The sequence below is a fragment of the Drosophila tropicalis genome, unplaced genomic scaffold (genome assembly GCF_018151085.1).
Source record: "Drosophila tropicalis isolate 14030-0801.00 unplaced genomic scaffold, ASM1815108v1 contig_158, whole genome shotgun sequence".
NCBI classification, from domain to species: domain Eukaryota; kingdom Metazoa; phylum Arthropoda; class Insecta; order Diptera; family Drosophilidae; genus Drosophila; species Drosophila tropicalis.
The window spans coordinates 3,422,333-3,448,177 of NW_027172602.1; the positions used below are offsets into that span (position 1 = coordinate 3,422,333).

General features: G+C 39.6%; 9 protein-coding genes across 14 annotated transcripts; 4 read left to right on the forward strand and 5 right to left on the reverse strand.

Moving 5' to 3' along the window:
• Positions 1-171: 171 nt before the first annotated feature.
• Positions 172-5,008, reverse strand: AnxB11 (Annexin B11). Of its 4 annotated transcripts, none has more exons than XM_068303056.1 (8): positions 4,868-5,008; positions 3,254-3,314; positions 2,020-2,613; positions 1,428-1,809; positions 1,119-1,348; positions 850-1,059; positions 714-782; positions 172-648 (listed from the first exon to the last, which is right to left on the reverse strand). In XM_068303056.1, the coding sequence occupies exons 2-8, from the start codon at positions 3,263-3,265 to the stop codon at positions 583-585; spliced, it is 1,563 nt and encodes a 520-aa protein (XP_068159157.1). In that variant the 5' UTR covers positions 3,266-3,314; positions 4,868-5,008; the 3' UTR covers positions 172-582. The 4 variants fall into 4 exon arrangements, with proteins under 4 accessions (XP_068159157.1, XP_068159158.1, XP_068159159.1 ...); XM_068303057.1 differs by having other exon boundaries at positions 4,894-4,984; XM_068303058.1 differs by lacking the exon at positions 2,020-2,613.
• Positions 5,009-6,793: 1,785 nt separating this feature from the next.
• ATbp ((A+T)-stretch binding protein) lies at positions 6,794-9,200 on the reverse strand. The gene is made up of 2 exons (XM_068301394.1): positions 8,877-9,200; positions 6,794-8,708 (listed from the first exon to the last, which is right to left on the reverse strand). The coding sequence occupies exons 1-2, from the start codon at positions 9,054-9,056 to the stop codon at positions 7,746-7,748; spliced, it is 1,143 nt and encodes a 380-aa protein (XP_068157495.1). The 5' UTR covers positions 9,057-9,200; the 3' UTR covers positions 6,794-7,745.
• A 319-nt stretch (positions 9,201-9,519) lies between these two features.
• On the forward strand, positions 9,520-13,012 carry LOC137586540 (uncharacterized). Its single transcript, XM_068302625.1, has 2 exons — positions 9,520-10,222; positions 10,287-13,012. The coding sequence occupies exons 1-2, from the start codon at positions 9,854-9,856 to the stop codon at positions 12,648-12,650; spliced, it is 2,733 nt and encodes a 910-aa protein (XP_068158726.1). The 5' UTR covers positions 9,520-9,853; the 3' UTR covers positions 12,651-13,012.
• On the reverse strand, positions 12,853-16,190 carry su(f) (cleavage stimulation factor subunit su(f)). Its single transcript, XM_068302626.1, is given in 10 exon segments — positions 12,853-13,272; positions 13,341-13,665; positions 13,727-13,834; positions 13,903-14,316; positions 14,378-14,569; positions 14,926-15,159; positions 15,161-15,230; positions 15,309-15,584; positions 15,652-15,974; positions 16,032-16,190. Coding segments are annotated over 10 exon segments (2,226 nt in total). The 5' UTR covers positions 16,068-16,190; the 3' UTR covers positions 12,853-13,024.
• NdufA3 (NADH:ubiquinone oxidoreductase subunit A3) lies at positions 16,158-16,689 on the forward strand. The gene is made up of 2 exons (XM_068302628.1): positions 16,158-16,314; positions 16,371-16,689. Exon 2 carries the CDS (start codon positions 16,374-16,376, stop codon positions 16,605-16,607), a length of 234 nt encoding a protein of 77 aa, XP_068158729.1. The 5' UTR covers positions 16,158-16,314; positions 16,371-16,373; the 3' UTR covers positions 16,608-16,689.
• Positions 16,370-17,543, reverse strand: Dlip1 (Dorsal interacting protein 1). Its single transcript, XM_068302627.1, has 2 exons — positions 16,885-17,543; positions 16,370-16,821 (listed from the first exon to the last, which is right to left on the reverse strand). Exons 1-2 carry the CDS (start codon positions 17,501-17,503, stop codon positions 16,682-16,684), a joined length of 759 nt encoding a protein of 252 aa, XP_068158728.1. The 5' UTR covers positions 17,504-17,543; the 3' UTR covers positions 16,370-16,681.
• Positions 17,544-18,025: 482 nt separating this feature from the next.
• Grip91 (gamma-tubulin complex component 3) lies at positions 18,026-24,873 on the reverse strand. 3 transcript variants are annotated; one of them, XM_068303476.1, is made up of 6 exons: positions 24,735-24,873; positions 24,432-24,646; positions 23,019-24,365; positions 22,766-22,958; positions 22,373-22,694; positions 18,026-19,189 (listed from the first exon to the last, which is right to left on the reverse strand). In XM_068303476.1, the coding sequence occupies exons 2-6, from the start codon at positions 24,547-24,549 to the stop codon at positions 18,425-18,427; spliced, it is 2,745 nt and encodes a 914-aa protein (XP_068159577.1). In that variant the 5' UTR covers positions 24,550-24,646; positions 24,735-24,873; the 3' UTR covers positions 18,026-18,424. The 3 variants fall into 3 exon arrangements, with proteins under 3 accessions (XP_068159577.1, XP_068159578.1, XP_068159579.1); XM_068303477.1 differs by having other exon boundaries at positions 24,432-24,679; positions 24,735-24,863; XM_068303478.1 differs by having other exon boundaries at positions 24,432-24,686; positions 24,735-24,848.
• LOC137585743 (probable methylthioribulose-1-phosphate dehydratase) lies at positions 19,407-20,465 on the forward strand. Its single transcript, XM_068301671.1, has 3 exons — positions 19,407-19,659; positions 19,728-20,198; positions 20,262-20,465. Exons 1-3 carry the CDS (start codon positions 19,532-19,534, stop codon positions 20,347-20,349), a joined length of 687 nt encoding a protein of 228 aa, XP_068157772.1. The 5' UTR covers positions 19,407-19,531; the 3' UTR covers positions 20,350-20,465.
• On the forward strand, positions 20,982-22,129 carry LOC137585751 (peroxisomal multifunctional enzyme type 2). The gene is made up of 3 exons (XM_068301682.1): positions 20,982-21,103; positions 21,209-21,369; positions 21,581-22,129. Exons 2-3 carry the CDS (start codon positions 21,237-21,239, stop codon positions 21,793-21,795), a joined length of 348 nt encoding a protein of 115 aa, XP_068157783.1. The 5' UTR covers positions 20,982-21,103; positions 21,209-21,236; the 3' UTR covers positions 21,796-22,129.
• Positions 24,874-25,845: the final 972 nt, after the last annotated feature.

Sequence of the window (25,845 nt, forward strand, 5' to 3'; positions counted from 1 at the left end):
GCATAAGTTGAATTTTCATTTACTTTTGGTCATAGGAATATTAATTAAATTTTTTATGTATGTATATAGCAAAAGCAAAGCAAAGCAAACTCCTTGGACCAAGTTCATAAGTTCACCTGATTGACAATTATTAATTATTATTATTATATTTAGACATGCATTTGGAGGTAATTTTGATTTTGTTTCGGTTACTTAACTGACAATAGGATTGATTTCCCTTTTATTTTTAATAACAATATATTATAAAATATATATGTGTGTATGTATATGTTGGGTGGTGTGCGAGTGTGTGTCTTTATGGTATACGTGTAGTACTTGTCGTAACCATTTGGTTTTTTTTTAACAATTCAATTGACAATTTTCTTGTTGTTTTTCTGTTAGATTGTTTCAACGTATCATTTGTCATGAGCTTAAATAGTTTGTAGGCATGTCTACATCATTTTTGGGTGTATGTGTTTTTTTTTTTTTTTTTTTGTAGGTAGGTGCAACATCAATATGTAAGCCATTCAAAAATAGATAAGGACAATAAAAACACATATTTTGAATATTATAAAGTTTGTCTGTCATAATTTATAAGTAAAGTTAAGATGAGCGCTGTTCCCCAACCAGGGCATAGAGAGCATGTTTGTAATGACCTGAAGTGTCACCCTAGAGGATAAAACAAACATAAGAATATAAGAAATTGATAAGGAATTGAATGATTTCATTGATACCTTAATCCAACTCTTCAATGACTTGCCATACAAACGTTCAAAGGCCGCCTTAATGTCGTGCATATCGATCTAAAATTTTGGTTTAAATATATATAATGATTAAGAAAACTTGACATGGATTTTATTTCGACTCTACCTCAGATCGCGTTATGATTACACGTATCAATTGGGTATCATTTGTGCCAATGCCAGCCATCGATTTATGCAAACGAGATGCAAAATATTCAGCTTTGTTTGTAACACACTTGTAGATGGCAATCAATCCCTCCATTATATCGCCAGAGAATTCCTTTTTAACTGCCTTCTCCAGAGAGTGACCAGTCATGTTTTCATATTCTTGGAATATCTAAAAGAGCAAGGAGTTTAGTCTAATTATAACGACGATCTTGGTCTCTTGGCTCTTACCAATTGCAATTGCTGATAGTTTCGTTGGCATAGAATCATATTGAACATGCTCTCATCTGTGCCAACGCGCAGTTCGCCTGCCTTAAGAAGTTCCCTGGCATCGTTTCTTGCCGCATTCGGATCAATGCGTCCACTCTCATCCCTTGCAGCCGTGCACAGAGATGTGAGCAGACGCTTGAAATTGCCCGAAGTTTCTGATTTCAGCTCCGACTCCAAGTGTGCGCCGTATACTTGAAAAACAAAAAAAACATACATACGAGTCATGAGTTCCTTGGCCTTGGGATAAAAATTCTTTCAGATACCACTTACAGCGTAAGTACTGATTCTTGATAGTGTGAATTTCCATATTCGAGAGCGTGCACAGTATTTCGATAAGAACTTCCTCATCGGTGCCCAGACCAGCCATAGCATCATTTAGTTCAGCGCAGTAAAAGTCCACAATGGGACGTAGGAGACCCACCAGGAGTTTCTCAAAATTGCCACTTGTCTCCGACTTGATGTCTTCGATTAGATCCTTGCCAAAGTGTGTCTTATACTGACGTTGAATTTCCTGACGCTGCTCATTGCTGCGACGACAAATAATATTAATCAATGCATTCTCATCGGTGCCAAAACCCTTCATGGCCTTCCGCAAGTCGTGAGCATCTCGAACAGGATCAAATCCTTGAGCTGGAGTTACAGTGGGAGTTCCCTGTAAAAAGCCAAAGAGCGAGAAAATATTTTAATAGACATTGTTTGAAGTTAGAAAGGAAAACAATTTTATGGAATGAATTGAAGCCAAAAGGAAAAGGATTTCATTTGCCTTGACTCTTAGAACTCTACAACTAAGCGTTCTAGGCTGTTTTCTTTTGTGTTTTTGTTCTCTTTTTAAGTGAATGCCATTAATTGAGAGATGACAAACCTCTTTGCGAGCGGTTAGTGACCGATGCATGTGCCCTTGCCCATGCCCATGCGCATGCCCATGCCCATGCCCATGACCCTGCCATTGCCCATTCCCTATGTCATGTCCGGCTGTTACGGCTGGTGTGAATCCACGGTCAGAGGGATAGGGACTATTGGATGCTTGTGGCACAAAAGAGTTACCATGCTGATGATGGTTATAAGGAGCACCAGGCACACCGTATTGTTGTTGAGCATTGGATGCAGAGGGATAGGGTGAAGATGTTGGTGGATAGGGTGAAGATGTCGGTGGATAAGGTGAAGATGTTGGTGGATAGGGTGAATTTGTCGGTGGATAGGCTGAAGATGTTGGTGGATAGGGTGAAGTGTTCGAGGGATACGGAGCCGATTGTGATGGATAAGGAGCGCCACCACCATGTTGTTGGGGATAGTGTGGATTATGCGGCTGTCCAATGGGTGGGTATGGTGAGGAGGTATGCGTGGGATTGGCGTTTTGCTGCATCGGTGCTGACCAACCAGCTCCAAAGGGTGCATTTGGTCGCTGCTCATTGGAAGGTGGTGGAGGAGGGTGCGATGAATATGGCATTCCAGAACCCTATAAAAATCAGAGCATGCAAATTAGACAAATCAAATTTTGGCTCATCTACAGAAATGGAATGCAATTGATTGATGACACATTTTTAATAATTTTCTTATATTTCCTTACTTTAATTTTGACGTAAAACAAACAACAGAAATGTGTCATAGAAATTGAAATATTTGAGGGGCAAACAAATGTTTTAATGAAATATATACAAGTTTCAGTTTCGAATGCAATAAGAATTATTTTTTTTGTTTATTTTGTGATGCCATCAAGCGAATCGAATGAAATCAATATAGCAATTTGGTTTCGCCATGAAAAATATTTTGTATATTTCATATCAGTTGACTATATATGTATGAAAATAAACAAAGAAAGGGCAAGGTCAAAGACAAACAAAGGCTCGATTCGATTAACATCAAAATTCTTCACACATTTTAAATAATATTTTTAGAAAGCATGCTTACTACATAATAATTGAAACATGCCAAAAACAAAAATAAAACTTTTGAATTTTGTTTACTTTATGCATATTTTAAAATTCCAAACAATAGCAACATATGTTTACACAAAAACAAAAATGGACTGTATACCTATTATAAGTAGATGCATATAGACTAAAATAATAATATGAATAATTTAAATTTCAACTTACGAATGGATACATTTTTTAGGAGCAATAGAGATTCCTTGTTTGCTGTTAATGAGATTCAGTACTGCAAAATAAAAAAAGAATTAGGATTAAGGATTCGTTAAGAGCATCTATCTTTATGTATATTGATGACGTATACGTAATATATATATCACTTATGAGGCACAAATTTCTCACATCCGTTGACTCAACTTTGAAAAAAAAAACATTTCTTCTACTACTTCTTTTTTTAACATGTTTGCAAAGGATTTTTCATTTCCGTATTTAGTTTTAGCTCGTATCACAAAAAAGTTTTGTTTGATAAATATGTTTTTTTTTTTTTGAAAAGGTTTTTTTTCTTTTTATCAAATATCTTTCTTAATTTTTTGTATTTACTCAGCTGCCGTGCTAAGTTGTATGCATGTACATACATACATGTAGAGAATAATAATACTAATTGGACTCTACAGAGGAATAACTTAACAAATTGGTTTCTCCACTAAACACACTTCCGCCTTAAAACTAAATTTAAAGATGTGGTTGCCCTTAATTGTAAAAAAAGTGAAATTTTCTTTACAAATTGAAATTTGTGGCGAAATTATGAATCATATTCCAAGAATCCAATCTACATATGTATTTCCATTAAGTTCTTCCTAGCTTTTTATTGGGTTCTTTTGTGTCAATTGAAATTCTATATATTCGCACTATTTCAGAGATTGGGGCACAATATTTATTTTATTAGGTTTTGCCGTTTTGTTGACTTTCGTTTTTGTATTCGTAAAACGTATTTGCCGACAGTGCAAAAACTTTGTAGAAGACTTTGTTTTTATTTGGGGTAGGTATTCACTCAGACACGTAGGCGCCAAAACTATTTAAATGGATGGATTGGCTGGGGGAGGAGGTGAGTGGATCGAAATAAAATATGTGTTCCACAACGAAAGTGAAAGTGCAGATACGTTTGTATCTGTATGTATACTGGTTGCGTATACGCAGCGTGGTACATAGAGTCGGCAATTTCCTGATAAATCGAGGAGTGGACAAATTCTACTCTCGGGCTCGATGATTCATCTTACAACTGACTAACTACATGATTTTTCCCACTCACATGATGAGCCATACTCTATATTCGTATGTAGACTATACACTCGCACACACACACACTCACACAAGCATATGTCTTAATGAATGGATAGGTGTTTAAATTATATATATTATCAATTGAAAGCCGTCTAAGAATTATCATTTGAGCTTAAATAGTCACTTTCTGTGTGTAATTATTTCGTTGCAAGGTCGCAAAATCAACAGATGGGTGTACCTATATTTATACACACAGAAATACACACACACACACACCACACCACACACATAAACGGCAGCACACTTTCTCTAGTTGTATATGTAAAATATTCTGTTCTATCTGCGTGTGTAGGCTACAAGAAATAAACGAATATCTCAATTGTTATTATGCCGCCGTCAGTCAGTCATTTAGTCAGTTAGGCTTCGTCTTTCTTAGTTTGTTTAATCAATCTTTATGGCCCGTTGCCACGTCAAAGAGAACAGCAAACAAAACAAATACTTAATATCACTCTGGTTGCACTTAAAACTTCTCGCTACATTAATCCATAATTTTTTAATTACTTTAAGTAGTCGTATAACCGACGTACGTCACACTAAGTATGTATTACTTGTCTACTAAACAAGTCGAGAACGTTTTATCAACTGAAATTCACCGGAGCAACCTGTTGCCGGATTCCTCAAAAAGGCCCAAAATGAATGTTTACTATTACTACTCGAGATTTCAGTGTTGAAAAGTGAAAAAATCGGGTAAAGCTAGATTTCAGTGTTGTCAAACGCTATTTTTTATTTGGCGCGCTGTTTGACCGCCCTGGTAGCGAAATATTTTAATCTAAACTCTAAAGTCAAGGAATATTTGGCTGCTCTGGCAGCCGAATATTGTATTCTAAATAGAGAGCTGCATGAGTAGTCAAAAAACCTTATTCGAATTGACAATGCTCAAAATGAGTTGAGTGAGTTCGAGTGCGAGGCCGAAAAAGTATGAGTGAGTGAGTGCTCTAGCACAGGACTCATACACACAAAGCTAAAACACAAAAGAGAATTGAATGAATTGTGACAGGTAAAAAAAAGTGAGTTGGTTTCGAATGGATTCGAGTTGCCAAGTAGTTTTTCATTTCATTTATTTGTATAATAGAAAAGAAAGAGAGAAAGAGACAAAAACCAATGAAAAGTAAACTGTTATTTTTTTTGCATATATTTTATTACATTTATTTCTATTTTATATTGGAATGCAAGAATATAATTTTATTTATATTTTCTGAGTTACTAGAAATAAGACAACGCTTTTCTGAAATCAAATTTCTAGCGTTGGAAAATGTTCGTTCCGAAGCTGCGCTGCTCGCTGAAATACAGAATATTTTGCAACTTGTCTTATAAAGCAGAGGAAAAAATTTGGATGCAAATTCCACCAAGCCAATGGGTCAAAATCTTTTCAACGACACAAACGGAATGACTGTACAAAATTTGTAAGCTATAACTCGAATGAATTCGAATTCGAATTGTGTTAGCCAAATTTTTCATTCGGTTTTATACTTCATTCATTCGAACTTTTTTCGTTGGATGCTGTGAGTTATGAGAAGCAATATACATTCACACTCACACACATTCACTCCAGTGTTAGCAAGCACTCACTCAATTCAATTCAATTCGAGTCCATTCATTTCTTTATATGTATTGAGTGAAGCCGAGCAGCTCTCTAATTCTAAACTATATTTGTTCTATAAAATCAATAAATATTGTAAACTCAACAATATTTTCGTTTGTTGAGAATAGTGCGAACAAAAGATTCAAAAAGCCCGCGTATTCGAGTATACAAAATTCGGCATTTGGCAACACCATCTCAACATTGAACAGCTTTTTTTAGCCGGAAAACGCTACTTATAGCTATAGTCCCGATAAAAATATTAATTTTCTTTTGTTAATTACTCAAAAACTACGAAATAAATCGCCAAGGCGCACCTGAGGTCGTGCTCATGCAATTTTTCTCTTTCGTTTGATACCAAAATTATGTAGTTTAAGCGCGTTTTGGGCCCGAGTAGTAATAGTAAACATTTACCAAATATTTGGCTACCAGAGCGGTCAAACAGCGCGCCAAATAAAAAATAGCGTTTGACAACACTGAAATCTAGCTTTACCCGATTTTTCCACTTTTCAACACTGAAATCTCGAGTAGTAATAGTAAACATTTACCAAAATTTTCAACTTTCCAGGTCCGGATTTTTTCTCTAATTCTTTTTTGATCGCACTGAAATAAAAGTTAGAACCTATTATTTGGAATACCTTAAACTAAATCCTTCGCGACATCAATTTTTAGAATGTTTAAGGCCTCAAATTACATGTTGACAATTTCGGATAGATGTTCAAAGGATCAATGCTGGAATTTTTAAAAGTTCTAATACGACTTTGCCAATTTTAGAGCGAACCCCAAGAATGTTTTTCAAACACACTCGACTTCCATTCGCATTCGTAATTAAATGAAATAATATTCGATTTTTGAACAATCTTTTAGGTATGTTTTGTATTTTTGTTTTCGATCGATTTGTTGTTGGGTTTTCTTCTTTTTTCATGGTATTTTGTTTGTGGCTTTTCTTTTGATTTGAGAAATTGTACAATTATGTATATTTGTATATTGTATAAGTATGCAAATGTCATATATGTATGTATGTGTGTGTGTGTGTGTATTTCTTGTTTTTATGTATATTTAATCGAGAACATAGAATTACTAACAACTGACTAACGGTCCTCAAAACGGTGTTTTACTATCGTAATTACTTTCTGCTATGCTATTATATAATATTTTGATGAATACATTTATATATATATATATATCCCATTCTGTTTACTTTTTTTTTGTTGTATTTTAATGTATTTTTTGTTGCTGTTTCTTTCGGATTTTGCTTAAAATTAACCTGTAACTTTCTGCCAAGTCTTAGCCACTATATAAAAGTGTGTGTATATGTATATATATAGTACATCTAGATCTGTAATAAATTGTTAATTCGCACACAAAACTGAAAAAAAGGTTAACGTAACCTTGCTTAAAAACTATTTCATTTACATGTCATAAAACTAAACTGTTTGTTTTTTTTTTTTTTTTACTTTTTTCTTATACATTTTTGTTTTATGGTTGTTGTTTCGACTTTTTGTTGTTTCTTCGATATTATATATATATATAAAATTGGCCTACACTGACTAGTTAAAAAAGTGTAGACAGGTTGACTTTTTAAATGGCCTTAAACAAGAAAATTTTGCACAAATTGAGAGTAAAGACAAGTTCTTTTGCCTGTCCCTACAGATTTCTTAGTCAATGCTGGGACCCCAATAGATATATACACATACATATATTCTGTAATGGGAAATGGGGATTTGGATACTTGAGGATGGGAATTAGGTTGACTACTAAACTAAACTTGCACTGCAAAATTGTTTTTGATTCGAGCACTTAGAATCGCTGCGGCAGCAATTCACTTTTAATGCCCCTCATGGCATGTTTTTTTTTACGATGCGTTGATAGATTGCACGACTGCTTAAAGGATGCACTACAGAGATCACAGTTAAATCGCCGCTCTTTGCTGTGCACCACACGATGCAGTTCCATGCGGGACTTGTATTTGAACTTTAATCCGCAAGATTCATAGTCACATATATACCAACGCTCGCCATCGTCAGAGGAGACGGCGCTGCCAGCACTGGCTGTTGTGCTATTCGAGTCCTTGGGCAAATCTGGACCGGTTAATAGAGCGGCAGCTGCTATCGCTGTCGATTGGTTCACAGACATTGCCAAGGCGGTGCTGGTTTGCTGTTGTTGTTGTTGCTGCTGTTGGTGCTGGTGTTGCTGTTGCATTACTGGCTGATGACTTGGCGGTGTTGTGCTAACTGTGGTGGAGGTACTGCCACTGGCACTCACAAAACTTGCTGTAGGTGGCGGCGCCGGCGCTGGCACTAACTGTGGCAAGTGATAGATTGTGGCATTGGCTGCTGCTGCTGCAGCCGCAGCCGCTTGCATATCGGGCGGCAGGGCCAAACTGGCGGGCTCCACTTTAATGTCAATGCCACTACTACTTCTGGCACTGCCATCGCTGGCGGCGGCAGCAGCAGCAGCAGCGGCCACTGCATTTGCATGAAGCTCTGCCAACTCTTTGGCGGCATCACGCTGCTGTTGTTGTTGTTGCTGATGCAGTTGTTGTTGTTGCTGCTGTTGTTGCTGCTGCTGGTGCGCCTCATGAAGTTCCACTTCTCTCTGCTCATCATCACTGTACTTGGCTGAGCAGTGGTAGAGAGCCAGGGGAACTGTTACAGCTGTCACACTGCCCGCACCTTGGGATGAGGCTGTGGCTCCAGGTGTCGTTGCCGCCGCCGCTGCCTCAACATCGGTCAGACAGTAGCTCGATGTACGACTATGTTCCTGAAATGGTTCAAGAGATCCACACAATTCACGTTTGGGCGCCAAAAATGTCAAAGCTTGGTCTTGGTCATGATTGGGGTTGGTGGGGGAGGGGGAAGCGACAGGGGTTGCGTTGGCAGTGGGAGGTACTATTTGGTGGTGTTGTTGTTGTTGTTGTGGTTGACAAACCTTGGCAACGCCGTGCAGAAAATTGTGCTCGTCTTGTATGTGCTTCCAGAATTGATCTTGCGTCTGCAATTCCTCCTGGCAAGTGTGGCAGACGATCCAGAAGCTGTCGCCAGAGAGGCAGAACTCGCCCAGCTTTGTGTAAATTTTGTTGTTTTTGCTGAGAATGCGCGGAAAGCCCATTGTGCATCACAGAGTCCCAGTATCCGTGTCCCAGTCCCAGCGGGTGACCAAAAAAGTAGTTTATTTATTTTTTGTGTGTGTGTTTTTTTTTTGTGTTTTTTTAATGTGTTGTTGTGTTTGCTTGAGTACAAATCGATTTTGTTAATCAACAGAAGTTATCGATATCTCACAATTATCGATAACTTGTCACATTTTTGGAAAGGCGCAAATTTTAGAAAGATTGAAGAAGCTAAAGAGAAACTGACTAATAAATAAGAAACGCTTACCATATTTTTTTGTACAGTGGAATATAGTCTACATTACATTACCCTTGCCCCTGACAATACGAGGGTTTTTATTTCTCTCACTCTCACTGTCACTCTCAAACTAGCGCGTGAGAGCGTGTTGGAATGGAGCTCTTTTCTGTCTCTCTCTCTCTCTCTCTCTCTCTCTCTCTCTCTCTTTCTCACAACTTACCTGTTGCTGAGAAAAGTCAAAGACAAAAAATCAAAGAATGGGTTGAAACGCTTGAGTTTGTCTCTAGTTTATGCGATAGTGTGTGTGTGTGTGTGTCCAATGGCCAAGACGGGTTTGTTGGCCCGAATGCGTCGTCGACCATGTCATTTGTTACAACGTCACAAACAAGACGCTGCGCAGTCGCAAACGAAAGACATTTGGGATTTTGTCTCTCTTTGCGTTTCTATTTTGGCAACGGAAAAGAAAATAGCAACAAACAATTACGACAACAAAATCGCAAATCTGGCACATTTTGGTCAGCTTAAAAAGTGAAAAGCATCAGCACTAGCATCAGCCCATCAATGCGTCAGCAATGTGGCACTGTCTACACATGGAACTGTGCTGGCGAATTGTATGCCATCGAGTGTGCCCTATGCGAAGAGAGGCCACTCTGTACACTGGATGAATTTGCCGATCATATGGAGGTATGGCATTCAGATTGGCAGACTCCGGATCAAATTGTACAGCAATTGGCTCCAAACACTCCAAATGGAGCAGGCGCTGAGGATGAACTAATGCAAGAAGTCCTGGCCGAGCAAACAAACGGTGAGGATAATGAACTGAAACAGCAATTGGTACAACAATTAAATGCCTTGGAAGCGACTTTAACTAAGACCAATCACGAGTCTAAAGCGATTAATAATCAAGTGGCCTATGCCAATGCGCTTGAGGTAGGTACATTTCTTGCACATAGACCAATCCATTCATTCATCTCTCTCCCTCTTTTGTGTACAGAATGCTTTGCCCGTGCCCGATGGTCAACGCTTGACCACTTCTCATGTCACACAGCTAATTGATCTATACCGATCGGAGCCACGCCTCTGGAATCAGAGTCATGAGGAATTTCATAATACGGAATTGTGCCGAGAATCGTGGCGTCATATTACCCATGCTTGGAGTATCCATTGTGGGCGGGAGTTTAGTGTAACCGATGTAAGAATACGGGTCTCAACGCTTTGCCAACGATTCCTTAAACAACGCGAACGCCTGGAGGCCGATGGTGAGATAGACGAGGCCGCCAAGTTCGTTCACTATGATCAGCTAAGCTTCTTGGGACAGCAGCAAGCATTGGTTAAGCGCCAACAGCAATTGGCCATAGAAAATCGCAAATTGTTAGAAATATATGAGCACTACCCCATCCTGTGGCACAATGCCCATAAGCGATTACGCTGCGAGGAGACTTTACGACGGCGGAACGAGGCACACAGTGGTCTGCAGTTGGCTCTACGTCTTTCTGGCATAAATCTCTCGTCGTTGGCCATCCAGAGGAGACTGCAGTCATTGCGCAAACGCTATAGGCTAGAGAAGATTCGTTACTTGCACAGCGTTGTAGAGGGCAAACAGTCGGAGTTTGTTTCCACTTTTGAGCATTATGCGGAAATGGAGTTTCTCAATAAGCACATTGATCCCTTTGTTTGTGCCGTGTGCGGCAAAATATTTGAGAATTTGGTTGGCCATCAAGTGCATGTGCAGAGCAGTTGCCAGGTTCAGATACAAGTGAATGAGTTGCCTCAACAGCAAATCGATAAGCCTCAGGATCCAATGCCGGATCCAGAAAAACAACAAGTTGAGGTGAACGATGAAGAGATTCTCAAATCAGGAGAAGAGAAGACTCATCAGGAAGATCTGTTAAAAGAGACTCCCGATATCGTTGCTAATGTTGAGCCTTCGCTTGAAACGGACAGCTCACTGGAGACTAGTGCGGGTTTAAGCCGTTCACGGGCTCGCCTAAGCTTGCAACAGACCATGAAACTGATCAAACTATTTCAAGATCACGCCTGTCTCTGGGATCCCAATCATTTGGACTTTCATTCGCGACCACAGCGTCGCCTTGCCTGGCTGAGCATTTCAAAGCAACTGAATTTTCAATACGCTGCCCCTTCCGTTGAGCCATTCACCTGGCAAATGCTGCATCGCAAGATTACCGATTACACAAAATATTATCGCAAGGAACGGCAGCGTTTGAACCAGCAGTCGTCCAAGATTGAGGATGACCACGGCCGCTGGTGCTTTTATGATGCCTTCCGGTTTTTGGATGACGTTCTGCCCATTAGCTGTGAACTCCACAAATCGCTGCACCAGCGTAATAGCAATCTTAAGATCATCGCCATCTATCAAAGTTATACCCAATTGTGGTGCACTGATCACCCAGACTACACGAAGCGTAAGCAACGTCAGCGACATTTGGAATCTTTGTGCACACGTCTGCAGGAAGAATGTAATCTACAGATGACTGTGGAGCGCCTGAAAGGTCGACTGATTGAGTTTCGTTGTCATTACCGTCAATGCAAAGTGGCTCGTCTGACGGCCGCCAAGCGATCAGAGCCCTGGACGCCAAGCTACGATTACTACGATTCCCTCCGCTTCCTGGAATTGCATGTATCTCCATTCATTTGTATGCGTTGTCCGTCTAGCTTTAATCGTCGCTCGGACTATCTAAGACACGAACGCAATGTCCATGAAATCGACCACGAGAAGGAGCTTGATGAAGTTGACGCTATCGGGGGACAAACACCGTCCATGAAACGTCGAAGGCGTGTTGACGGCCAAAGTAACAGCAATAATGTGGCCAATAATCTAGAACATATTTGCCATATTTGTGGCATGAAATTCTCATTACGTAACAGCCTTTTGGCCCATCTGCGACGACATCTCGGCCAGCGTACACATGTTTGTGGCGATTGTCCCAAAAAGTTCTTCAATTCCACTGCCCTGCGTGTTCATCAGCGTAGTCACACCAAGGAGCTGCCCTATGTGTGTGAGCATTGTGCCCGGGGCTTTGTTAATGCCAGCAAACTCAATCAGCATGTGAAACGACATCGCAATCAGCGCGACTTTCCATGCAATCGTTGCGAGAAAGCATTCTACACAGCCCACGAGAGGGACCGACACATACGAGCCCATCTGAATATCAGGGACAAGGTCTGTCCGTATTGTTCCCGTGCATTTGTTGTGGGCAGTGCCTACTATGCCCATCTCAATTTGCATCGTGGAGAGAAGCGTTACAGTTGTTCCACTTGCAATCGCCGATTTGCCCAATATGCAGGTCTCTACAAGCATCGGCGACGATGTATACCCAATGAGATTATGGAGGAGTAGCAATCTGATCAGACACCAAACAAATCAAAGGACTTTAACTTATTGTTAGAAGAAAATAAAAATAGAGACTTTAGTGGAATTATCGGACTGACTGAAAATGGATTGAACTTTTGTTTATGTGGTGCCTATTATGTCTTATTGTTTGTTACTCTAGTGTATCTTGAAATGTGTATTATAGTTTAGGCCAAATTTTTGAAAACTGTACATTTCATCCTCAGACATTTATTGAGGCTACTCTACTAACATATACTCTACTACAAAATAATATAAAATTTTGTGTAAAAAAAATATATATGTGTATAAGGAAATTTTTTTGATCATTTCCCTTTCTATTTTTCTGAATAAAAGCTAATGGAAGGCTAGCCAGAATTTAATTAATTGGATTTGGCGAAACGCTTCAATTGCCGCAATCGATATATATCACGGGGCGGCGGTGCTGTAGTCTGCAGTTCGTCATCGCTTTCATCGCCACCGGGCAAAAGGCGGCGACGACGTGGCGGTACGGCTGTTACACTATGCTGGACACCCGTATATGTGCTAGTATCGACAATCCAATGCACAGATTTCGCCAGATCAAAGATCTTTGGCGATAGCTCGTTGTCACCGTTTGGTTGGGGTGCAGCTGAAGAAAGAAATTCGAACAAGTCAATAGCATCGTGTTTGACAAAAATTCTAAACAAACAAACTTACAATCAGGTAAATTAAGACGCATAAAGATGTCGAATAGCAGCTCCACGCTGACAAAGGGACCGCGAAATGAATTCGGTGGCGGCAAGGCGGAACAGAGAGCGGCCAAAGCCGGCGGCTGAGGAAATACACCGCCGGCCAGGGGATGTGCCCCGGGATGGGCACATGGTCGCGGCTTATATGGTATCATTTGCGAGAAATCGGGACGCGGCAGTGGTGGTGCCGCTTCGCTATCTGGTTCGGCCTCATTATTATTCTGGGTTGCATTAGCTGTACCAGTTGCAGCAACAGCGCCTCCACCCATTTTATTCAGAATGATGCCCACATTCTATGGGTAAAAGAGATAACATTAGATTATTCTGTATGTGGTCAGCACAAGATTAACTTACCTCCGCATAACCTATGGACTTTAGTTCACTGCTAGTACAGGGATATAAATCTAGAAACTTGTAGCGATCCACCAATTGTGCCGTTTCTTTGCCCTCATATTCTTTCAGCTACCCATGGTCAAAGAGATAAAGTGAGAGGAGTGGAATATATTTAATGCATAAGAAAGTGCACTTACATTCTCGAAGACAGCGCTGCGTCTCCGCTCCACCTTGAGGATGCTGGACAAATCACCAATATTGGACTCGAATTCAAGGAATCGATTCCATACCTCTACACTCTTGTGTGGCGATAGGCCACCAGAGCTGAGGACACGTTCGAACAGGACACGCGTGTTATTATCCTCATTCAGATGAGACAGATAGTTAATATAGCACATAACGTATTCAGGACTGCCACCAAAACGCTTTAGACCCAACTCGAAAATACGAAATGCAATCTCTTTATCCTTGGAGCAATAGTATTCCATTAGTGCGGCGGCCACAAATATGTGATAGCGCGTGCGAACATCTTCACGAGCCTTCTTAAAAATGCTGCGTGCCGACTTAATACCTTCGGCACGGCGAGCAAACTTCATATACTGGACATAGACCTTTGAAAGCAAAGCAAATTGATCAGTTAAAATGAGTAATCTCATTAAGGGGTTAGCTTACCAGTGTGGGATCAATGTCCGGCAGTTGTAATAGCTTGTTATACATGCTGTGGACCTTCTCGTATTTAAGTCGGCCCTCCTCAAAGTCAGCATAGGCGAAATAGAGCAGGGCATTACGATTAAGTACACCATTGATGGATCTCTCTAGAATGTTGGCGCATTCGTCAGCAAAGATTTTGGCAGCTTGCACATCCTATTTTTTAATATGATGGCAATAATATTGGGGAAAATGGAAACAAATAAATTAAATTAGTTTAATGGGCTAATTGAGTTAAAATGTGAATGTGGTTTGAAGACAAGTAAAACAAGAGTAAAACGCGTGTGGCCCAAAAATACAAGGGCAACGTGGCAAGCCGACAAATAATTTTGACCCGTTACGGATGATCCGATACGGATGCAGGCGTGCCACTTTACCCAGGGGGCGACACTTCATACAGCACAGCAGCATTAACAAGATAAGAGAATAGTTTTAAGGGTTGAATATTTCTCTCTATTTGCTTGACTACAAATCTCATTATTGTGGTTATTAGCTGGTTCAACGCTACGCACGCCTTTCTCGGTAAGAACGCGTGCACTGGATTCTAGGAATTGGGAGGCCTGATGCCACACGGCCGGGTGATGAGTTAACACCAATAAGCACTGCTCTGTAGCAAACATAACGCGACGTGTCACTAAAGCTGTATCCTCGGTTCGCAACGGATTTGATTTCTCGTAGGTGATGAAGCGTTTCCATAGCTCCACCTGTTTGACCTCCTCTTTGGTCAATGTGGGCGGCACGGCGGGGGAGATTTCGGTTAAGACCCTTGGTATGATGCTCTAGCTCTTTGGCAACACGGCGGGCATTCATATAATCCCTATGAATATGAGAAAAAATTAAAAAAAAAACCACACCAAACTAACTGTTGGGCCTTAAACAATTTGGTTCAACTCACTTGGAACGCTCAAGACTCATTTTCTCGGATATAATGGGATTGATGTTATGCTCAAATGCTATGTAGTCCTTCCAAAGTTGTTCAATGCCAACAATGGGTGTCACTACCGCCTTTTGATATACACGACGCACTGCTGTGATCTTTTGATTTTCAGCATAATTGCCAACAGCTTCCACACCACGCAAAAAATATATATAATCCTGCCAAATGCTAAACGAATGCAAATCCATGCCAATTTTCTCCAGAGCAAAATCATATGCTTGTGCCATTCTCTCTCTAAAAAAAAAACGTTGAGTTAAGCATGCGGCGACCAAAATGTTATTATTAAGTTGCGTTTACTTACTTGTGGGTGCTTAAACCAGATTTGGTCTCTTTAACATATGTCAAATACAATTTCCAAAGATCAATGTTTAGAATCTTGACCAGACACCGCTGAAAGAGCTTCTCAACACGTTCATAGAAGCGACTGCGCATCTCCATTTCAATGTACAGCTTCCAATAGCGGGCCGTAGTGGGAAACACATTTACCAGAGACTCGTAAAGGCTGCGAACCTCGTTAATGGGTCGAGTTTGTGCTTCACGCAGCATCACTGACCATGATTCGATGTCAAACGGCCGTACCTCAACGATTTGTTGGGCACGCACCAAGCGCTCCATGCCCCATTCCTACCAATTAGATTAGATGTGTTCAGGGCTATTAAGAGGCTCAGCCGCTCTACTTACTATATCAATCTTTATAAGATCTCTTGCCGAAGTCATGATTCCTTGTTTTACTGTTGGGACAATATGCCGGATCTAAATACAGTTGCCGGGCGATTTGCGTCAACCAGACACTACAAATTTTTCCCGATAAATCAAAAAAAAAACTTTTCAACACTCTGCTAGGGGTGAGCATTTTTTGAGTCCACTCACTCGATTTTTGGTGTCATCGCTACTTTGGAAACAGCTGATTTGTTTCGACTCTTGTTGTGTAATTGAGGAACAGGAACGCTTTAACAAATTTTTGGTAAGGATTTCGGGATTTGGACATTCGAAAACAACTAAAAATTAACATCTCTGCAGATTATGTCAGCACCAGCCGCCCGTGGTACCACATCGCTGCTGAAGCGTGCCTGGAATGAGATACCCGACATTGTCGGCGGATCTGCTTTGGCCCTGGCTGGCCTTGTAATGGCAGGAATCGGTTTGGCCAACTACTATGCCAAAGATGGTGACAATCGCAAATATAAGCTGGGCTATGTTGTGTACCGTCATGATGACCCACGTGTCCAAAAGATACGCAACGACGAGGACGATTAAATTGAGCAAAAAATGCTTGCAGTTTTTTTTAATAGCTAAGTAAATCAATTAAATCCACAACAAAATAAACTCATTCAAAGTATGACATCCGGATGAACGAATTTATAATGAAACTCACGGGCTTTTGATGTGTAAAATTTCTCGTCGCAGTCGTGGCATTGGTAAGGCGCTTCCTGAGGTTGTTTCACGGATGGGACAGGACTGGTGATGACAGCTTAAATGAATTAAACGAATACATTTAAGAGAATTCTTTTTTAAGATCAACTTGTCTACTTACGCAGCACTGATTTTTCTAATTTAGGAGCTGGTTTTGGTGATGGCTCATTACTTGCGTCATTCGATTTTATATCCACTACAATAGCTTCAAGTGCCAATTCGGGTAGCTGGTCCTCCGACTTAGCTTGGGCCTCCTTATGACAGCGTTTGCGTCGTTGTTCAAATTTTAGTGCCACATTGAATTCACAGTGAGCATTTAGCCAATTCGTTTGGAACTCATAGACCATTTCCAGTTTCTTTAGACATAAACGGCATACTTGCTTGGGATAATCGTCATCCTTGTCCAGTTTGGGCACAGAATTGGGTGCGCATATTTCGAGCATTTCGACAATGGACACTTTGCCATTTTGACACGCCGTTGACTTCTTATTGTCATCATCAAATATATTAATGGGATTTACGCATTCATTGCCGCAAGTTCGGCAGAAACTCTCGAAAATGTCCATTGCCACTGCCGGCAACATCCAATTTGCCTCGACACGCAACTCCTGATCCCGCTCCAGACGAGAGCGGTGCTCGGCCCGGCTTTGAGCTTCTGCCAGCATTTCTACATGCTCCTCAATCAGTTCCTGTCGAGCATTATCCTTCTCTCGGCCACTTTCAAATTGTTTGAAACTCATTCTTTAAATTTTTAATAATTAAGACTTTTGAAAAATTATCGATAAGCGGAACTATCCAAGGTATCTACTATCGATAGTTCTCACACCTCTAAGCCTATCGTAGTCGACATTATCGGAGCAAAACTTATCGGAAACCTATCGTAATCGACATTATCGGAGCAAACCCGATCGGAAACTTATCGTAATCGACACTATCAAAGCAAAACCTATCGTTATCGATTTTATCGGAGCAAAGTTATCGTAATCGACATTATTTAAATTTGTCTTTTTTCAAATTTAATTTTAAATAAAGTGTTTAAAGATTCTCAGAGCATTGCTCAGCTTTTTGTGGTATTTGAGCCCAAGTAAAAAAATGCACTCCCGGAAAAATTGTCAGAGATCATCAATTGGTGACGGGCCTTCTTGTCGACGCCAACACCATCGCCCAATACAAATGGCAAACAATTTAATTTTTATGGCTCGTAGATAGCTTACTTGAATTAATTTTCATTATCTCAAAAGCGAAATAAAACCTACATCAAGTTGTTTAACTTTTTGCCCATTTTGCATTTATTTCAAAGATTTAAGGCGTTTTTAAAATGGGCTATATTCACAATACTTTTTAGGATTTCAATTTAAATTTGGATTTTTATGTTCGAACAGTTATAGGATTGACACAGGGCACTAATTCCAATAAAACACAATTGACAATTATTCTACGATTAAACAAACTTGTTCAGGTTTCAGATACAAATTCACTTTCGTTGGAGGACCACCTGGTAACAAGTAAAAATTCTAGTTTTTAAATAAAAAAAAAAAAAATACAAATAAACGGAAAGTACGGTGTTGAAATCTCACAATAATTTGAGGTTTAACCATATTTTTGATGACAATAATTATTAGTATTGGTTGGCACTGGGACGAAATTGCTAATGAGATTGCTTATTCTTTACTGATGAGATTGGGGCTATTATTGCTGTTAAGTAAGGCTAGGGAAATTTGAGAATTAATTGTAGAACGAGCTCCAATAAAACTTTTACTATTGATGGAAAACAAGTTGCTCATCCTCTTGTGCTCGAACGTTAAAGGTTTACTAAGGCTTGTGTCCCGCTTCTTGTAGTATTCATTAAAATCCAACCGAGTACCAAACAATTGTAAATTGGGATCATTGTCTGAATTTAATGCTAACAAAAATCCGCTTACTGCCTTCTCATATGCAGTGGCTATTTCATCTAGATTTCGGCATGCACTAATCACGCGTTGTTCAAACATTTTAAGCTCGTGATCCCGTTCAATTTTTTGTTCGGTGGTCAGACCGTAGCCGCCGGTTAGCTCGGACTCAGCAACGCGTTTGCGCACCTTCTCACGTGCTTCCAATTCCTTAAAGCATTCGCGATAGAATGAGGATTGCCAGGACTCTAGGCAAATTATGTTATCATACACGGTATCCAGATGTCGCTCCATATCGGTCATTGTATTTACAAAACACCCCACTGTAATTGCACTTAGGAATTTCTCGTGCGCCTCCAGTATGTCATCCAAAGCAGTGGCCTGCTGCATTCGTTTCTGCAATTCCACCCAATTGCATTCGATCACCTCAAAGAGTACATAATACTGAATTTGATGCACAAAATGCATTGTCTCTGATGTGAACAAGTGGAGGCGATAGCATGCCTTACCAATTTCATCATGCATCGAGCGAAGGGCCTATAAAAAACAAAACAAAATATAAATAAATCTAATATACATACATATGTAAAATGGATTGTTGTAACGGTTACTTTGTATTCGTCGAATTTTCTAATTTAGTGTGAAATATTTGGTTACCAGGGCGGTCAAACAAAGCGCCAAATAAAAGATAGCGTTTGCCATCACTGAAATCTAGCTTTATCCGATTTTTTCACTTTTCAACACTGAAATTTCGAGTAGCTTTAGTAAATATTTACATTCGTTATTCTTTTCATTATCTGTCTGTCTGTGGCACTTTATTTCCCATTTTTGTAATCTTTCATCAGATCACATTTGAAAAACTAAGGCACAAGTTGAATAATGTCGCTATCTATATTTAAGGATTTGCCAGATGAACATCCGCGCCATTTAATACCCTCGTTATGTAGGCAATTTTATCATATGGGCTGGGTAACCGGCACAGGAGGAGGAATGAGCATCAAGTTAAAGTGAGTTTTATACGACTGTGATTGAAGGATTTGTGTTGTTGGTAACAGTAAATTGATCTGCTTTTAAGTAATGAGATCTACATAGCGCCATCGGGAGTGCAAAAGGAGCGTATGCAGCCGGAGGATCTGTTTGTGCAGGATATAAGTGGAAAGGATTTGCAATTACCGCCCGAGATCAAAGGATTAACGAAAAGCCAATGCACACCGCTCTTTATGCTGGCTTATAGGCATCGAAAGGCCGGTGCAGTCATACATACGCACTCCCAGCATGCCGTAATGGCCACTCTATTGTGGCCAGGAAAAACATTTCAGTGCACCCATTTGGAAATGATAAAAGGTGTATTTGATGAAGCCGACAAACGGTATTTGCGTTACGATGAGAAACTTGTGGTACCCATTATTGAGAACACACCATTTGAGCGTGATCTGGCTGACAGTATGTATGCGGCAATGATGGAATATCCCGGCTGTAGTGCCATCTTAGTTCGACGTCATGGTGTCTATGTCTGGGGACAAACCTGGGAGAAGGCAAAAGCCATGTGAGTTACGGCAATGGGCTAAAAGGAATATATAAAGTAATTCAACTGATTCTTGTCCTCTAGGTCCGAGTGCTACGATTATCTCTTCCAACTAGCTGTGGAAATGAAAAAGAATGGCCTTGATCCAGAGAAATTCGAGCCTAACTGCTAAGAGTGACGAAGAGTGGGTGTAAGAGAAAAGCATGTTAAAATTTAGCCAAAAATTCATTTGCACAAGTAGAGAGAACTATTAAACTATGTACATGTGTATATAATCTAACCACTTCATGCTTATCTCAGTTTTATTTTATGGATTCGGGTTATACATATTTCCAAATCCGTTGCGTACTTTGGCACTATTCAGGAGGGCTATACACACACACACACACACACACACAATGCTTGCATGTTTGCTGGTATGTATGTTTGTATGCGAATGTGTGTGGCAACAGTGTAAGCCAACAGCTGATAACTGTTAAGTGGTAAACTAACAGCAGCAAAATGTTAATGTTAAAATACAAACTCCATAGTACGGCTGCACAGTGTAATGAAAGTTGGTCAATATGAAGATGATTATATTAATATAGTAATTAACTAGTTATAAAAAAATATCGTATGCTTAATTTGCAAACAAATGGTGATTCTAATTTCGTTTGTTGAATTTAAGCATTTCATTAACATATTGATAATAACAATTCAGTCGTTAAAAAGACATTTGATATGATCTAATAAATGTGAACCACTGTTAACTCAATGACTTCATGGGTGTGTGGGGTAGCCGAGAGAAAGAGAGCGAGAGAGCGCTCTCTCGCAAGCGAATATATATGTAGAAAAGTGGAAAGAAGCAGAATTTTTTTTGTTTTAACGACAATAAAAATCAACTGATTGCACGTTGCTGGCTCATTACTTCGTATTTTCCATTCCAGGTGTGTGTACATAAACAATTTTGTTAACAACGTAAAACCAGGAAAAAAAGAATAAAAAGAACTGACTTCTTATTTTTCTTTTATTTGGTGCTTTTGTTATAATAGGTGAAGAAGAAAACTAAGCAATACAAACATGGCCCTACAGTCCGATGCCGTTTTCCAAAAAATCATTGATGGCCTAAAAGAAAATGAGGCTAAAGCTAAGGCAGTAAATGGAGTTTTCCTCTACAAAATCACCAAGGGTGGCAAAGTGGCCAAGGAGTGGAGTAAGTACATAAACTATTGATGAATGGGGGAGTGATTTACCGCATATACACAGGCGCACACATACACACAAACACATACACACACATATGCTTTGATCGGCGAGCGAGATGGGGCCCAAGTTCAAAGTGCAGTTAAAATTGTACTTCGGCACCGATTTGAAAAGCAAATGAAAACGAAATGTTTATGACATTTATTTTTGTTCTCTTACAGCTTTGGATTGCAAGAGCGCCAAGGCCTATGAAGGACCCGCACAGGGCGTCAAAGTTGACACCACTCTGACTGTGGCCGATGAGGATATGGTCGATATCGCATTGGGCAAACTGAACCCTCAGGCAGCATTCATGAAGGGCAAACTGAAGATTGCCGGTAACATAATGCTAACCCAGAAGTTGGCTCCATTGTTGAAGACCGATGCCAAGTTGTAGATGAGACATTTGGGACACATTCCATACACACACACACCCACATATGCGTCACTCCACACACTCAAGCATACACACGCAGGCTCTCCATTTCAAAGTGTTTTTTTTTTTTGTTTTTATAACACGATTACCCTAATCATCCAAAGGGTACATCAAATTTTTGTATAGTTTCGTTCATCGTCTATAGTTACATGTATGTACATATGTAATGCTATCTTTTTTTTTACTGTTCAGTGTTTAATTTTGTTTGTTTTTCGTTATTGTAAAATTTTAGAGGACAAGTACAAAGAAAAAAAAAAAAAAAAGAACACCAAATATTAAAAAAGAAAAAAATTAACCTTTTGGAGTTATGTACTTTGGCTTTATCATCGGAAATGGCAAATAATCATAGTTTCATTCGAACTGGATTAGATTACGGTTTCAATGCCTCTAATCTTATCCGTAACGGAATGCATTTGTAGGCCCAAAGGGACAATTATAGCGTGACTCGGCAATTCGATAATCAAATTTTGAAAATTAATGCCGTTGCACTTTATCATTGACGAGCCATTGAGACTTTCCAATTACATTTATCACTTACCTTTGCATTGGCCATTTGCTCCTTCCAAATTTTCATAGATAACAAGAATTCCATATGCTTCATACGCCACAGGGGCTTGAATAGGGCCTTATATGTGGGCATTGTTGGTTCCAGCATTGTAGCCAATGGCCCCTCCACCGTATACTGCAATGAAATGATATCCCAGCCGTAATCGCCAGGATATGGGGTCTGAACAACGACATCCAGATGATTGAGTATCTCTGGGTCATCGTATTGGGCATTTGTGCAACGTAGGGCCGCATCCAACATGGCTGATAAATCATGAGCATAGATTTCAGTACCCAATCGCTCCAGCTCCTCTCTGGAAATCGTAAAACCAAAGAAGTGGTTGTGATTCATTTGACATCCGAATTTCAATCTTGAGCTACTTACTTCATATTCTCGATTAAGATATTAACAAAATCACCCTGACCCAATAACAAATAGCGTCGCATGCCATGAAGATGATCAAGCAGCTTATGCGGACCCAACATAATATCCAAAACATGTTTTGAAGTTTGCTGATAGGATGTCTCAATAGCCGCATGCCAACTAGAATCCTGTACACACGAAAATATGTCCGAAACTGAAAAAACATCAAGTTATATTATATGCAGAAAATAAGATGTATAATTTATTTACTTACCCTGGTTATCGATAATCTTCTTCAGTTTCTCACGCCCTTTGACCATTTCGTCCATTTCGCATACTTCCCGCAGAAAATTAATACCTTTGCCTGTCTTTAAAATTTTGTGGGCCAACTCAATTGGTATGAATTTAGGAAGCATATGTAAACGCAAACGAAATTTATCATGCCACAGCCGATCGGCACCAACTTCATCCAGTGACTCTACGAAGAACTCACCACATGGATCAGAAATGCCACCCTCCAGCATCCATTTGGAGATCATGCGCACTAATGGTCCACAAATGGCTGTGAGAAGCTCATGAGCTAAGCGATTAACCATTGGATTGCCATTATCGAGATAATTGTATACAACTGATGCCAGTTCGCCACCCTTTTTCATTTGGCAGGCATCGGCAATTTTGGTCAACCACTGCATGCGATGCAATGGCTCCATTTGCCATGTTAGCAGTTTCATTAGCGTCAGTTCACCTTTTTGCTGCCGATAATCCTGCACCTGATGGTTCATATAAGCAATCATTTGCTTTCGCCTAACACTATGCAATTGATCGTGCAACTGTGCCACCTGACCATGAAATTGAGTTAATTCCTCTTTCAGCAGTGCAATGAAAGCCTGACCCATACAACCCATGGCATTGAAACCAGTCGAAATTGTTGAGAATTTGACAACACGATCATGATAGTAACCCAATTCGGAAAGTCGCACCAGCATACCGCATTCAATCGATGTGAGGCGATCCTGGTTCAATGGATCTAATTTGAACCGACCAGTAACAATATCACGCTTTAAATATTTACCCTCAACACCTGTGAACGAATAGATGGCATTCTGAACCACATCATGCATAGCCTCGATATTTTTTTGTTTGCCCAAATTCTCCGGATAGTTGGTAAGATTCAACTCCTCTGTATATGCATCCACGCTATCCGTTTGAGTTGGCTCATAGCGATAAATTTCACTCGGATATCCATTCGTATAACCATTATTCTTATTCGTTTTGAGCATGCTGAGGGCAATTGTTAAATTATCATCGCTTGTGGCTACTGAAGTCGGAGATAATTGCAATGTCAATGCCTCCTCTTCCTTTTTCCGGCAATCGATCATCAGCAGGCAGAGAAAGAAATTCAGCAGCGATAAGCGCATTGATGGAACCACCGACATAGATATCAGTGTTTCATACAGCCCATCAAATAACTCGCCAGGGCGAGGACAATCGTTGCCCATTACCTGGGCATTTACAAGATCCGTAATACGCTGAATGGCTACTATTTCCGTAAATGGCATGGCCTTGGACAAGGCGCTAGGACATTGTGCAATATATTCCATGGCGTTATTGACCACTAGATCTATACTCGTGAGAAAATACGACAAACATTAGTGTCATATACGAAGTTAATATTTGTGCGACTTACGATGGTTCGGTGATGGCTTAGATTCATGAAGGGCTGAACATAATTCCGATATCAGGAGATACAACTGATTATTTCTTTCGGTGATGTCTTTGAACATCCTGCCCTGTTGCTGTGACATTTTTCCACCGTCTTTGTTTATTAAGTAAAAAAATAGCGTCTTATTAGTATTCAATGCCCTGGTTTTGTCCTTCCCCTCCAAAAAAAGCTGCAGCTGTCTTTAAGGATGCATTTTATATAAATTATCTTGGCTATAAACTGTCTATGTTCATTATAATTTATATTTAATCGGCCAAGAGATCCTACCTGTAATCTTTTAGCGGGTTTGTTTATGTTGTTTGACGGGAAATTCAATTTTAATTTTAAATTATAAATCAGCAAACAAAAAAACAACAAAAATATACAACTCTTAAGCAGTGTGACCGTGTCTTTTCTTTGAGAAGTGTTGTAAAATTGGCTCGAGATTGTTGGCGGCCACTTGGGGAGAAACTAAATGTTTACCGGGGGCTAAAAAGTAAAAGACACAAAAATCTGCATTGAGGATTTTAAAAGTTAATTAAATTAATCAAAAAACACAAGGCTAAAATCTGTTATGTATTAAGAAAATAATACAAAGTAAGCATAAATACTTTTTGCGCGCCAATCCGTTTAAGGAACAGTGTTGAAATTTGCTTTTTCGCCGCACTTAGGACTATTACTCGCACCCTTAGGACTATTACTCGCACCCTTAGCACTATTACTCGCACCCTTAGTAGTGTTGCGCACTTATACTTTTTTGGGACAAGCTGCCATAATTTATGCTATAAATATAAGAATTTGGCAGCCATAAAGTTTGTTATTTAGGACATGTCCCAAATGCCATAAAAAATTATAATAACCGACCCCGCTTTTCGAAATCGCTTTTACAGGATTTCTCCTTTATTAATTCGCCGGCAAATTGGTAGCGATGCATTTCAAAATTTTTCGACGTTACATCAACCAGTGATAAGCCTAGCCAAAAGTAATCTATATCTTTAATAATTTATATTAAATTTATTTAATTTATTTTGCATAGATAGGAATATATTTACAAAATTAATATATTTGAATGATTATTTTAGTTTTTTCATTTAGCCATTTCTAGTAAAAGTAAACAGTCGAAAGGAGAAATTCGTAAAAACAATGCATCTCTATGCACATGCACGTGTGTAAATGTGTATGGAGGGGAAACTGTTCACAATCAGAATCCTTTGACGCGGGTGAATAAAAAACTGTTTGTTTTAAGTTTTAAAAATTTTTCAAAAATTTTAATAATTTTGCTTGCAAGATTTTTATCAAATAAAAAAAGTAATTTTTATTATCTGCCCCACCCCTAAACAAAGAGAACCACGTGGCTAGTACCCGAAACCCGAAAAGTAACGGTTGTTTACATTCCTTT